We start from the raw sequence: 14,820 nt of genomic DNA, 5'->3' as shown, positions 1-14,820 counted from the left end.
ATTTCGCTCGATCCGAATCAAAAACCACAGTCACTCGATCCGCAAACACTTTACATTTTTGTTGTTTCAGGGTATTAATATGCTAGGTACATTGGTGTCGGGTATGGTGCGACATCAAGTAGACATAGTGATTTGTACCTCGGGGGCTTATTGCGCTTGTGGATTTTAACCCGGCTGTTCACTAAGATAAATTTTCAATTCCGTCTTTTCAAAGTTTCGTTCATGTCATATTTGCAGCGAAGACAACGATTTTTAGGAACAGACCGAGAAAATATGTGATCTTTTTTTTTTTCGCAAACTAGTGTACTCGTCCCATATTACGGTGTGTGCATTAACCAAAATTAAATCTCTTTCTAGACAGGATTGCATCGGGTCACGGGCAGCGTTTTAGCCAGCCACCAGTCCACCCACCAAACGGACTGCCAACTTTGATTTGGGACTGGCAACTTTTTCCCATTTTTCTGTTTTTTCCTATTGTTCTTTGATAATTTTACCAAAATAAATTCAAAACCATCTACGTTTTCATGAAGTTGAATTGTTTTGGACTGGCAGTTCCTGGCTAATAGCCTGGTCACGGGAAGCACGTGATGAAAGTGATTATAATTTCGCATACATGTCATACACTCGGTCGTTCTGTTGAATATTTGCGGATGCTAGGTAACCGTTATTATACGGTGGCATCGCATTTATTTCTAGGAGATATAGCGTTTCAGATAGTATTTCAGGCGTGTGAGCCGGGGTGTGTGTTACGCGTACCAGTGTTCTTATTTTCTACAATCTCTCACTCTGTTCAGGAAATCATTGAGAAAGGATACTTTGTCCGAAACGTCTGGTTACAATTCAATATTACCGAAAACTACGATTACCTACTATTATTTCCCATATAACATAGGAAGTATACGTAATGTTTGCTCGGACGCAGTTAACACGAGTAATTAAAAATAGTCGTCTTAAATTCGAAATGCGTAATGTCCATACAGAAAACATATCAAGAATTTGGGTGCATCTCGAATTAAATTTTAATAAAAAATGCTTCACATCAAATATTGATTGTTTAATATATTCGATCATCGATCAGAGAATCCGGAGGGCGATTTGTTTGTTTTTTCATGATACCCTAAGATGTTGAAAACTCAATCATAACCGAATCCACAGTTATTGTATGTTATATAGTTATTAAGTCATTCTTATGCGGATATCTTGCAAACACAGTAGCTATTGAACTTATTGTAGTCATATATTACTTGTCCAAGGCTTAAAACAAAATTGTACCCCAATACAACTTCCAATATTGCAAACATGTAATTAAATTGTTAATTTAAGTGATATTGTGCACTCCATATGTGAATATTTGTTTTTATTTAGAAATTAAGCAACGCGATCACTCTTACAGCCGCCGGTTTCCAACTGTGTTCATTGTGATCAACTTTTAATCATGAAAACATGACGCCAATGTCACTGGTTATTTTTTAAAACTCCTCGTGTATATGTTATAATAACGCGCATTGCGCATAATGAAACACATGTCCCTCGTTGATTTGGACATAATACTGGCTATGCATGGTCAAATGTTTGATCCGTAAGACCACGGCTACTACTTTTTAGTAACCGTGGTAAGACCAGAGATGCTGACTGGTTGGTTCCATCTGAGACGAGAACTTCTTACCACGTGACTGAAGTCCTCCGATGCACAGGGCCACGACTGGGTATCACGCAAAGCCTGCAGTGCTTTAATATGGAGCTCAGCTGCAAGTCCACAGCAACAGGTTACCTGTTTGTCATAGACACTACAGGTTATTATATACACCATAGTCTTAACATCTTTATAGAGTTCTTTTGTTCAACGTTTCAATTTAATTGACTTTTAAACGGCTTCCTGTCACGTTGGCAAGGTCAATGACTCGTTTATCTGATCCATTGTCTTATTCTTATAACTGTCGGGCGCTACGTTTCTTGCAATCAAAACATTGCAACCGAACAATAGGACACCGGTGGGTGGGTGGGTGGTTGGTATTTGTTTGTTTACGTTTTGAACACCGGGTGTGTTACGTGGTGCGTGACACTTTTTGTCAAGCCACAACGCAGGCGCAACACGAGTCTCGTCCATCATCATGGCGTTATCAAGTAAAATACAATAAAACTTCGGGATTATACGATGTTGGGCACTTGCTGTTAAACTTGTGTTCTAATCTAACGAGTCCAGAATACGCCATTGCACCACACTCACTTGGGCTGCATTCCACGCGTTAATTCGTCCCCGGACGGGCTGCGAGTGTTTCATGATAAGGCCCGGTGATAAGGAAGCCGGTCGGATTTTGCATACAATGTACATTATAGTGACGGTAAAAATCGGCTACACGTTTTATGGCAGGTCACTGTACACACTTTATAAAACGTACAGGCGTTACATTTTTGTTTAACAGTTGGTCAAAGTTCATTGTCCTGGGTTCACTCCAAAACAGTAGTGCGTGGTAATGTTTTGCTTTTTTGCAACTGTATACGACAACTTTCCCCCGACTCTGTCTTCCATTAATTTTCAATGTACGCAGTTGCTGTGTAATTGGTCCGTATAAATATAGTAGTATAAAACATTATTGTTCTACATGTGAGTAATTTCCGTAATTTGTCGCCAAAAATATGGTATGTAAATAAATGAGCAAACGTACTCGTTGTGAAAGTCTGGCATTTCGCCAAGCGATGTGTGTATTTTAGGGTACGTATGTATGTGCGTGCTTTCTCTTTCCCGCGGAAAAAATAGTTTGCCCCGCCCACCTCCCCGGCTCACAACAATGCTTACTATTCCACAAATTTGCATACTTGCGTAACATGAAGTTGTTATTACGATCAGCCTTGACCACAAATCAAAACATTGGGTCTGGGTGCGGTGGTGTGGTAGTCGTCCCGAAGCACGATTTAAGTGTATATACGCATGTGTAGGCCGCGCATTCGGCTCATGTAATGCCCGATATGTTAGAGAATCTAGGCGCAAAAAACAGTGGGTAGCGATTCTGTGCACAACCCGTTTTTTATCATCTAGTGGAAACTTGTGTCAAACTATAGTGGCACGTGTATGTGCGTGAGACCATCACGCCATTGGCCGGGTTTCGTGTGATTGACAGGCGGATGACGTTATCGCCAATGAAATCAATGGTAGTATGGTAATTGTCGAACAAGCCGGGCTATGATAGGTTGCTCAGTTGTCTTCGTGACCCCTTATGACCTCAGCTACGTCACGCAGCAATATGCAGATCGCCAGCGAACTCATTATGCCACAGCTCGCAGAGAATTGAGCTCGAGTGGTTTTTCACAGCGTCCGTGAAATGCTGGATTGAGCAGACTGTCTTCGCAACGTCTGGGTTGTAATATTACAGCGTGTTTCGTCTCTGTTTTTAGTACGTGGTACATCAATATTTACCAGTACATGTAATTGTGTCAGTTTCGGTGGGAAAATGGCAGATATACTGGAGATCGACCCCGATTTTGAGCCGCAAAGTCGTCCGCGATCGTGCACATGGCCCCTCCCCCGACCCGATTTCAGCGCACAGAAACCATCGCCTCCGCCGTCGGATCAAGCAGCTACACCTGAGACCGAGATTCCACAGGAAGGCATCGAAATAAAACAAGATCAGAGTACACCTAGTCGTAAGAATTCTTCACGGAGGAATGCCTGGGGAAATTTGTCATATGCCGATCTGATCACCAAAGCTATTGAAAGTGCACCAGATAAACGATTGACCCTATCACAGATTTACGAATGGATGGTCAAAAGTGTGCCGTATTTCAAGGATAAAGGCGATAGCAACAGTTCGGCTGGATGGAAGGTGGGTTACTTAAATGACATCTAAACTTGTCTTGCCTCTGTATACTATTTAACATGTAACTGTTATGTGATAAAAATACAAAATGAGGCGGCGTTTCAGTGCATGGCAACCCCTTATACCATTGCATTGACAAGACGTGTGAATAGATTAAACTAGAAAGAAGTCCGCCATCTTGACCAGAGAAATGTTAACTCGTGCCTGGCTGAAATACGACCTCGGGCACTAATCTTGTATGATTGCATTGAATATTCTTTTGCAAAGTATTATTACTACACTGCATCTGCCGAAGGAGATCGGAATAAATCACTCTATGTTGTAACGTTGTGCAATCGTTGGTTTTATATTACACCGGCCGTGTTTTGACTTTTTTGAAAGAAAAAAATGTCTGTCACTCACACGCTTGCACGGGTTTCTTTATTTACATTGTCATAATATTAAAGCCCTTGCTTTATTTCCCTTCTCTGCAGAACTCTATTCGCCATAACCTGTCATTACACAGCCGTTTTGTCAGAGTTCAGAATGAGGGAACTGGGAAAAGCTCCTGGTGGATGATAAATCCGGACGCCACTAAGACTGGTAAATCGTCTCGCCGTCGTGCAACCAGCATGGACACCAGCAACAAACAATTTGAAAAGAAACGTGGTCGTGCCAAAAAGAAGGCTGCCGAACTTGCAGCAAAATTAGCCGCTGCTGGTGAACGGCCCAAGTGGAGTCCGCAGACCCCTGATGGTAGCGACACCGGTATGGTAGAGTCACCGCTGCCAGCTTTCCAATTAAGCCCAGATTTCCGCCCTCGAACAAGTTCAAATGCAAGCAGTTGTGGCCGCCTATCCCCCATCATGGCTAACCAAGAATTGGATGACATGCATGACAACGAAGTGCCACCGATGTCTCCTGGGCCAATTGACTGGAACAGTACAGTGCCAGTCTCAAACTACCCTGGAGCAGAATTGTTACGTCAAACGACTGACCAGTTGACAAGTGCATTAGCTGAAACGATGACACTTAATTCTCCAGATCCAATGACTATTGACCAGTTGACACTGTCACCTCAGCCGCAGATCCAGCCAGCGCAGTCGCCAAGTCCAGGATTACCGGCAGTGTATACCAATCAGAACGGCAGCACATTCACACTATCAACACAGGCGCCGACTTTTGGAACCCAAAATGTCACATTGGCTAATACTTCTTTGTTCTTACCTTACAACACACAATCCGGCCTGTGCATGACTCAAGCTGGACAGACGTCACCATCTTCCTTGGGAATGATCTCTGAAAACCCATCCCCGCCACAGCTCAGCATGTCTAACATCCAACAAGTCTCTCAGACCCCACTGAATGAAGCCATGATTTCCCAAAATGATCCTATCCTACCTTCGGACTTGATCATTTCACAACAAGATCCCATGCTTTCGCAAATTTCTGGAAATGACTTGATGCTGCAGTCAGATCCTATGTTATCCATGGCACAGGAACAGAAATATGTTCCCAGTCGCTTGAATTTCAATATACCTTCTAGCGTCAATCTTACCCAACCTAATGTGATGACAGGATTTGGAAACAACTTGCAGCCATTCCAACAACAGCAACAACAACAACAACATAGTCGCTTACTGGCGCAGCTGATAGGTGGAAATGCCTTACAACAACAGTTGCAGCAGCAGCAGCAGCAGCAGCAACAACAACAACAACAGCAGCAGCAGCAGCAACAACAACAACAGATGTTGTCTAACCAGCGCACAAATTTTAGTATGCTGCAGAGTATGAACATGAACATGAACATGCCCGGATTGGCCACTGACCAGCTGACAAATATGCATGATAAATTTCCGAGTGACTTGGAACTGGACATGTTCAATGGAGGACTTGAGTGTGATGTTGACAGTATTATACGCAATGAACCCGATATCACTGAAACTGCTGCTTTGGATTTCAATAATTTGGAGGGAAATACCTCATCAACAATGGGAATGAATCTCACGTTCTCTACTAGTAGCGCTACATCTTCGTCTACCCAAAGTTGGGTACATTAACCAGGAAGTCACAATTAGTCGATAGTTAGGTAAGTCTATCTGCCAACTAATCAATTAACTATTTTGTTTGGAGGCCTTTTTTTGTGGGTAGAATCAAACAAAATCTGTACATGTATTATATTTGTTGAAAATTCATTTTTACTTCAGCTGTAATGTAAAAAATAGTCTTCATACTTTTCCATTCTATAACATGTCAGCAGATAGTATGAGTGATTACATTGTAAATTTATATAAAATTCAAAAAAGGTTCAATATTTCAATTACATAATATTGCAGTTATATTTTTTCACCAAAAATGTACATATAATCAGCTGCTGAACAAGCACTAACTTGGTTGACCCAATTAAGCAATTTAAAAATCACTCATCTCAATGCAAACACATGATTGTCACTGTTGCTATGATGTTGCTATGGGGCTGTAGCCTATACTGGCTTGTACATTTCAACAGTTTATTCACAAATATTGATTTTTGATGGCTTTATTCTTCAGTCTAAGAAAAAAATGGTCAGTGGTGGCTGTAGAAAAAACAATCATTTCAAGATCTGTAGTCATATTGTTCTGCCATGGTCACAGTACATTATGTGTCTATATATAGATGTGACAAAATCTCCCAGGGCATTGTTTCTCAAGTGGTCTTCTGATGTTTGAATGTGTGGACATTGTTCATTGGTCAATTTTAGGTTAATATCATCTGTAATGTTTAATATTTTTCTGTCAAACTACAATTAGTGTTGTCCCATTTACTACAGTTGGTATTCGGGGGAAGTGGTTTAATTCGGCTCATTGCCTAACTCTGCCAAATTATTTTTACTCAATTATTCATTTTTAATACAAACATAATGGCAATTACATTTTCACTTATACATTTCACAAATTATATTATTTTTTTAAAGGTGAAATGAAAAGAAAAACTCCATCGTACACCCTCCAAAATATTTAACCAGAAATAACCTTTTCTCAAGTGGATTTTTCTTACGGTAATTAATGTTTTGGGCTTGGGGTTTGTAAAAAAATATAAATAAAAACTTTTTTTTGTGAAATATTTTACATTTTATATGATAAATGATTATCAATTAAAGAAAACATAATTTTGATGTTGGGTTTATTTTGATGTAAAATTGTATAGAAATATAATGGCACTTATATAGTAAGAATGTTTATAGATATATATATATATATAAAGTAATGCTTTTATTTCAATTATGGATCAGCTTTTATTTGCAAAATTGTAGTTTGAATGAGTTTTAAGCAGACAAATATATTTACAAAAACACTTAACTTTTCTTCTTTCTTTGTATGGGGAATGTACTAGTGAAGATATAGTCGGTTACAAAGCCTAAAATTCTTTGTTATAGTGCATTTCATTGACGTAAAAGGATCTAGGATGTGGAATGTGTTATGCAATGCAATGCAATGCTTACATGTACAGTGAATAAGTGATGCAATGCTGGCATGTACAGTAAATATGTGATGCAATGCTGACATGTACAGTAAATAAGTGATGCAATGCTGACATACAGTGAATAAGTGATGCAATGCTGACATATACAGTAAATAAGTTATGGAATGCTGACATGTAGTGAATAAGTGCTGCAACGCTGACATGTACAGTGAATAAGTGATGCAATGCTGACATGTACAGTGAGTAAGTGATGCAATGCTGACATAAACAATAAATAAGTGATGCAATGCTGACATATACAGTAAATAAGTGATGCAATGCTGACATACAGTGAATAAGTGCTGCAATGCTGACATGTACAGTGAATAAGTGCTGCAATGCTGACATGTACAGTGAATAAGTGCTGCAATGCTGACATGTACAGTGAATAAGTGCTGCAATGCTGACATGTACAGTAAATAAGTGCTGCAATGCTGACATACAGTAAATAAGTGCTGCAATGCTGACATGTACAGTGAATAAGTGCTGCAATGCTGACATGTACAGTGAATAAGTGCTGCAATGCTGACATAAACAGTGAATAAGTGATGCAATGCTGACATGTACAGTGAGTAAGTAATGCAATGCTGATATAAACAGTGAATAAGTGATGCAATGCTGACATGTACAGTAAATAAGTGCTGCAGTGCTGAAATATACAGTGAATAAGTGATGCAATGCTGACATAAACAGTGAATAAGTGATGCAATGCTGACATGTACAGTGAATAAGTGATGCAATGCTGACATGTACAGTGAATAAGTGATGCAATGCTGACATGTACAGTAAGTGCTGCAGTGCTGATATGTACAGTAAATAAGTGCTGCAGTGCTTAAATATACAGTGAATAAGTGATGCAACGCTGACAAACAGTGAATAAGTGATGCAATGCTGACATGTACAGTGAATAAGTGATGCAATGCTGACATGTACAGTGAATAAGTGATGCAATGCTGACATGTACAGGAAATTGCTGCAGTGCTGATATGTACAGTAAATAAGTGCTGAAATATACAGTGAATAAGTGATGCAATGCTGGCATGTACAGTGAATAAGTGATGCAATGCTGGCATGTACAGTGAATAAGTGATGCAATGCTGACATAAACAGTGAATAAGTGATGCAATGCTGAAATGTACAGTGAATAAGTGATGCAATGCTGACATACAGTGAATAAGTGATGTAATTCTGACATAAACGGTGAATAAGTGATGCAATGCTGACATGTACAGTGAATAAGTGATGCAATGCTGGCATGTACAGTGAATAAGTGATGCAATGCTGACATATACAGTGAATAAGTGATGCAATAATGACATGTACAGTAAGTGATGCAATGCTTACATAAACAGTGAATAAGTGATGCAATGCTGACATGTACAGTGAATAAGTGATGCAATGCTGACATACAGTGAATAAGTGATGCAATGCTGACATACAGTGAATAAGTGATGCAATGCTGACATGTACAGTGAATACAGTAAGTGATGCAATGCTGACACAGTGAATAAGTGATGCAATGCTGACATACAGTGAATAAGTGATGCAATGCTGACATGTACAGTGAATAAGTGATGCAATGCTGACATACAGTGAATAAGTGATGCAATGCTTGCATGTACAGTGAATAAGTGATGCAATGCTGACATGTACAGTGAATAAGTGATGCAATAATGACATGTACAGTAAGTGATGCAATGCTTACATATACAGTAAATAAGTGATGTAATGCTGACATGTACAGTGAATAAGTGATGCAATGCTGACATACAGTGAATAAGTGATGCAATGCTTACATGTAGTGAATAAGTGATGCAATGCTGACATAAACAGTGAATAAGTGATGTAATGTTGACATGTACAGTGAGTAAGTGATGCAATGCTGACATAAACAGTGAATAAGTGATGCAATGCTGACATGTACAGTGAGTAAGTAATGCAATGCTGACATAAACAGTGAATAAGTGGTGCAATGCTGACATGTACAGTGAATAAGTGATGCAATGCTGGCATGTACAGTGAATAAGTGATGCAATGCTGACATACACTGAATAAGTGATGCAATGCTGACATGTACAGTGAATAAGTGATGCAATAATGACATGTGCAGTAAGTGATGCAATGCTTACATAAACAGTGAATAAGTGATGTAATGCTGACATGTACAGTGGATATGTGATGCAATGCTGACATGTACAGTGGATATGTGATGCAATGCTGACATGTACAGTGGATATGTGATGCAATGCTGACATACCTGTACATGATACAGTGAATAAGTGATGCAGTGCAGGATGTGAACTGTAATGCTGGCATAGCTGGAGTAGGCTTGGTGTGATAAATTTTCTCTAACACTGATAAAATTAAGGCACACCACTGCAGTAAACATGTTGCAACTCTGGTCTAGCTGGCAAGTCTGTATGCAAGCATGATGCTCTCATTGTTTGTAAAACCAAATGTGTCCATATGATCACACTAGTATATACTCCATTTAAGAAACATTTTTACAATCTGCCTGTTAACCCTTTGAGTGCCAAATTGCTTCTAGTTTTTAATCAAAATAGTTGACTACAAATGAAAGTTCTTGTGGATGGTGCTTGAAGTTGACTATGACAATAGTGATTTTTTTTAAATGATTTTTTGCCCGGCGACATTTCTGGACATTGAATGTCACTGTTGTCTCTCCTGACTTTTTTTTGTATGTGCAAGTGCTAGTGCTGACATATAGTGCATTTTTGCCACAGAAGTCATATTCAAGTTTGGGACTACATGACAGGGCTGTGTGTCCATGTCTCTATCAAATGGCAATTTAATGCGCTATCCTGGCATCAACTAGGCTCGGACCTCAATCAAGGTTCCCCTAAAGTTGCATTCATCAGTGAATGAATCTCTGCCAGCGTAATTGGCCTACCCATTGAGTCTGTGGCACACTCACCCAGGGTAAGGTAGGATTTGAACTTGGGTCTACTGATCATGAGTCTGATGCAACAACCACTATGCTACCAGTGACCGACTAGTTATTGCCATGGGAAAAAAAACTCTAATTTTTAGATCATTTTCAGAATGGTATTAAAAATATATAAAATCTTCATAAGCCTATTATATCATGGATTGAGTTTAAAACATCTGAAATAAAATTCTGTAAAAAATCTTTGAGAAAGTACTACCATTACAATATATTACCGTATAATATTACAAATGCATATGACCATGCAGATTTGAATCCATGTACAATAGAAAAGTTGAATTGAAAATCAGCCACTATATGCGGAAGTAATAGAAAGTATGTGAGAAATCCGAGAAAGCATTTCTTTTGAAAAAGAATTTGTAAGCAACTTTGTATGCAGATCACTGAATTCTATTGGGAATAGGGAGGAATGGTCATTCGAGAAAGATGTATGAAACGCTGCACAGCCATCATGGCTTCTAAATAGGTCAGTTTTCAGACACAAGAATTAATTATTAGGGCATGTCAAGACTTGGGTGTTGAGATAAGATACAACTGCTCTACAATGATTGTCTAGTGGGTTATCAAGCGTCGCCGTCTACAGTTCCCTTTATATTTTACACGTTTTCAGTTGTGCAGTCACCAAACCATGAAAGAATCACTCCAGTTAGATCACCGAGGTCAAACTGAAATCGAGGAACTTAACTAACCATTGAATAGATGTGATTCTCAGTAGATTTAATGCAGATGAAATTACCAATGATGTGCTTTGTTGAGATCTCAGGAAAGAGGAGACTGGGTCATTTGAGTTACCAAATAGTCGTTTATATATATATTATCTAGCCCTGGGATACTTTCTAAAATAATGATCAATTAAAAATTGAGTTTGAGATAATTTTCACGTCAAAAACTTTGTGCATATATTTCAACTTTGTGTAAAATTTTCACTAAATTACATACAAACAGTTTCAGATATTGCTTTTAGTTTTTGTTCAAAAGGTTTGTCAATTTTTGTCAACATTTCATATGGGGGAAGCAGACTTAAGAATCAGTTTGTAGACGATGCCAAAAGTTGACAATGGTACTCAAAAGTTAACAAAAACAAAAATGGCATCAAAAATTTTGAGTATACCACTGCCGTTGGTAGATGTACATGTATGCTCTTTAAATCCATTGTAGTTTATATTCCTAAAGTAATTTAGAAAAATTTATCCAATTTGATTTTTGTCTTAACTGAATGCTAAAGGAATTGTTCGATTAAAGTGAGAAGGTTGTCACCTGTGCACGCACAAGAATTGAGTCCCAAGTGACGATAACAACACATACTAAAAACGCAAAAGTTCATGGGTATACGCTTGTTTATAAACAATGACACGCTATGGCTATCTGACGCATGCGCAGGTGACAACTCCCCCGCTTTAAGTTAGAGATGTGCGGTTTTATGGATGTCTTTTATACAATCTCATCTATGCAATAAGGACTTTGTTGTTTCCTTTTTACACAGGGTCTATGCTTTTATATAATTTTAAAACATTTTAAATTCTATTGATTTTTCATGAAATAGACATGTCAGGAATTTCCGAGGGCTATACCATGATATGGGCTCACTGATTGACACTGAATAGTCTTGACAGTATACCTCAGAAAAATGGTACATACTTACTACATGCTTTGTTCCGAGTAGGTCAGTTTTCAGTTGGTTTTATGAAAATTTGTCATTCAGTTATATGTAAAACATGGACAGGACTAACTAGTAAAATGTTTGATGTTTTGCTGAGCAATGTCCTCCATCAACGAATGAAAACAACAAAGGGCATAAACATGATAACTGAACTAGTTTGACAGGAGAAAATAGTGATTTTCCTGCCAGCTATATTGAAAATTAAAAATGGACAAAATGCATACTTAAGTTTAATTCAAAACCTTTCTTTTAACCCAAAGTTTTTTTTTCAGATTTTCGCTGAAACTACAGGAAATTGCAGTTCACAAGTGTTTTATCATCTTTATTAATACTTGTCAAAAAATGTCCTTGCCCTTTATTCATGTCAACAAAATGTTTATTACAGTTAAACACAGATTATCAGCACTCCTGAGTTGAGATAAATAAGTTTGGATGACAGTTCATATAATTGATCACATAATATATGACTTACTAATAACTCTGTTAAAAGTGATTAAAATGATCGATACGATATATAGAATGGTTCCTGTCGTAACTGCTGTCTGGAAACTGATCCCTCACCACCTTAGACAATAGTTTAAAAAAGGCACATTTAATTAACCTTGAACGCTGTAATAAATTGAATGTAAGATTTTCAAATTTTTAGCTCTGCTGTCATCAAGAATGACAGAACGAAGCTGTTCATATACAGATGATTATCAGTTGTCTGTCCGTTGTCTGTCCGTTGTCTGTCAACAACTGCATTTTCGGCGTCTTCTTGAAAACTACTGCTTCAATTGCTTTGATACTTGGTATATAGGTACCTTGAATGGACCTCTGTCAGATTTGTTCATTTCTTAACAACATCTTTACCATACTTCCCCGAGTATAAGCCCAGGGGCCTGAACATGTAAAATCGGGAAAATTAGGGGGTGGGCTTATACTGGAGGAATTCCTCAGAAATGATAATTTTTTGGGGGGTTTAAAATTGTAACCATCTTCCCAACCTTGAAAACTATCCAAATTCCATTTTTCGTTCATAGCGCCGGTCTCGGAGAAATATTGCGTTTTTTTTATTTCCACAACACTTTACAATGAAGAAACAAATATGTTCATAAAAATACACACATTTTATTACAATACGATTTACATACCATCTGAATTTACAGTGCAAAAATAGGTAGGGTCTGTGGGAAAACTGTCGAAGGCAAGATCTTTATCATTACGTTCGTTGTGGAATGTTTTTGATCGTACGCACACTCTCGATACAAAGCAATTTCCGCCATGGTGTTTTTCATCATGATTTGACCTGAACAACTTCTTTGACCTAACAATCAAAATGCTGTATCGTACCGACGAAGTTTCTCGATTATTGACAAAGTAATTTTTTCAACATAATGCGGAAGTGAATTACCGAGATGTTAAAATGCAATCTGATTTCAACAAAAAAAGGTGATTTTTTTCCTAAAGCTGTTGATTCGCAATTTTAGAAAGGTAAACTGAGGGTGGAGGAAGTATTTAAACTTTTCACCGTTGCCAACAAGTCATGTCGAAGAATAGTTTGCTCGTTCACGACTTGGCGATCACATTTTTGGCATTTCTAAAGTACTACTCAAAAGAAATATGGATTACTTCAGTATTGCGACATCGGGACTCATCGTGAGTAAATAACAGAATAGAAAAGGTGCGAACTATGTTCCCTACGTTCGCCGGCCATGCACTCTGAAATTAATGCAAGTTTTCTTGTAAAAGCAGGAACCAAACTACCATACCAATCACGATTATTATGCAATAAAATACACTTTTTACATGCATATTTTAATAAATGTCGTCGACGCCCGGTAAAAACACCCTAGCCGTATACTCAGGGATACCATCAACTTGTTAAATGTCTAAAAACAGAGGGGTGGGCTTATACTCGGGGAAGGGCTTATACTCAGGGGAAGTACGGTAAATGTCTATTTTTGGAGAATATTTTTGTCATTTTGGTAAAAAATGCTATTTTCGATTTCTTCTTGAAATCTACCGGCTGAAAATTTCTAGGAGAAGTTTTATGGGTATGCATTGCTCAACTTGTCTACCACAATGTCCTTGTAGGACAGTGGAATTGTTATATATTGGGCTATAAACTATATTGTGGTTCTATAATTATGACTGAAAATTTGAAAAAAATATTATGTAGGTTTCTTTTGTGACATTCAAGGGATTATTTTTTTTTCTGTTTGACTGTAATCCTGCTTTCATCTAACAATAATGTTCCAACCCACACACTTTCATGTGTACCTGTTTAACAATTTTCCTGTTCTTGACTGATGAGGTGTTTGTGAGAGAGGTCCAATGTCAGTTGTCTAGTCTTGTTCTTATAACGGGTGATTACTAATCTAATCCCACTGAAAACTGAAATTAAATTCATGGATTTACTTTAAACTTAATTTTACATAAGAAAGGAAAATCATATAAATGTATTTTTTTATCAGTGAATACATACATTTCAATCATATAATATTTAAATGTCATATTTTTATTGACAGAATTTTGGTGGGAAATATTTTACAAATTTGTATCTTTCTATCTACTTGATTAATTTTGAACCAAATGGACATAATTCCTCATTAGTGACAAAGATAAAATGACCTCAGTCAAAGCTGTGCACAGCAACCACCAAAAGAATGGTTGTTATAGACAGATAGTCCTATGTAAAGTTTGAATTATTTTTTTTCGAGATCATCATTGTACATTTGACATAAAGAATGAGATGAAACTGTTGCAACAAAAATACATTTATTTAAGTTGTTCAAAATCACACAAGTTTGACTTGAAATTAGAAATTAGAAATTGTTTTTTAAACGCGCTGCTACATTGGTGAATCTGCGAAAATATTACTGAAAGTGGTTGTCACTAAGATCTTTATACACAC

The 14,820-nt window shown here is 37.8% G+C and overlaps 1 protein-coding gene across 4 annotated transcripts in view; it reads left to right on the top strand.

Annotated features, from left to right (window-relative positions):
* Positions 1-2,875: 2,875 nt before the first annotated feature.
* foxO3 (forkhead box O3) overlaps positions 2,876-14,820 on the top strand; it is a 53,240-nt gene continuing 41,295 nt past the window's right edge. The window contains exons 1-3 of one of the 4 annotated variants that reach the window (XM_085504857.1): positions 2,876-3,821; positions 4,289-5,883; positions 6,749-7,133. In XM_085504857.1, the coding sequence (XP_085360983.1) occupies positions 3,450-3,821; positions 4,289-5,854 (1,938 nt within the window). In that variant the 5' untranslated portion in view covers positions 2,876-3,449 and the 3' untranslated portion in view covers positions 5,855-5,883; positions 6,749-7,133. Of the gene's footprint in view, positions 3,822-4,288; positions 5,884-6,344; positions 7,134-14,820 lie in introns of those variants that run through there. The other 3 variants (XM_085504856.1, XR_014930818.1, NM_001164968.1) reach the window with 3 other exon arrangements.

Source organism: Saccoglossus kowalevskii, chromosome 11 (genome assembly GCF_978046115.1).
Source record: "Saccoglossus kowalevskii chromosome 11, keSacKowa6.1, whole genome shotgun sequence".
In the NCBI taxonomy this organism is placed as follows: Eukaryota; Metazoa; Hemichordata; class Enteropneusta; family Harrimaniidae; genus Saccoglossus; species Saccoglossus kowalevskii.
The sequence above is the reverse complement of the archived record's forward strand: the minus strand, read 5'-3'. Positions and strand labels throughout refer to the sequence as shown.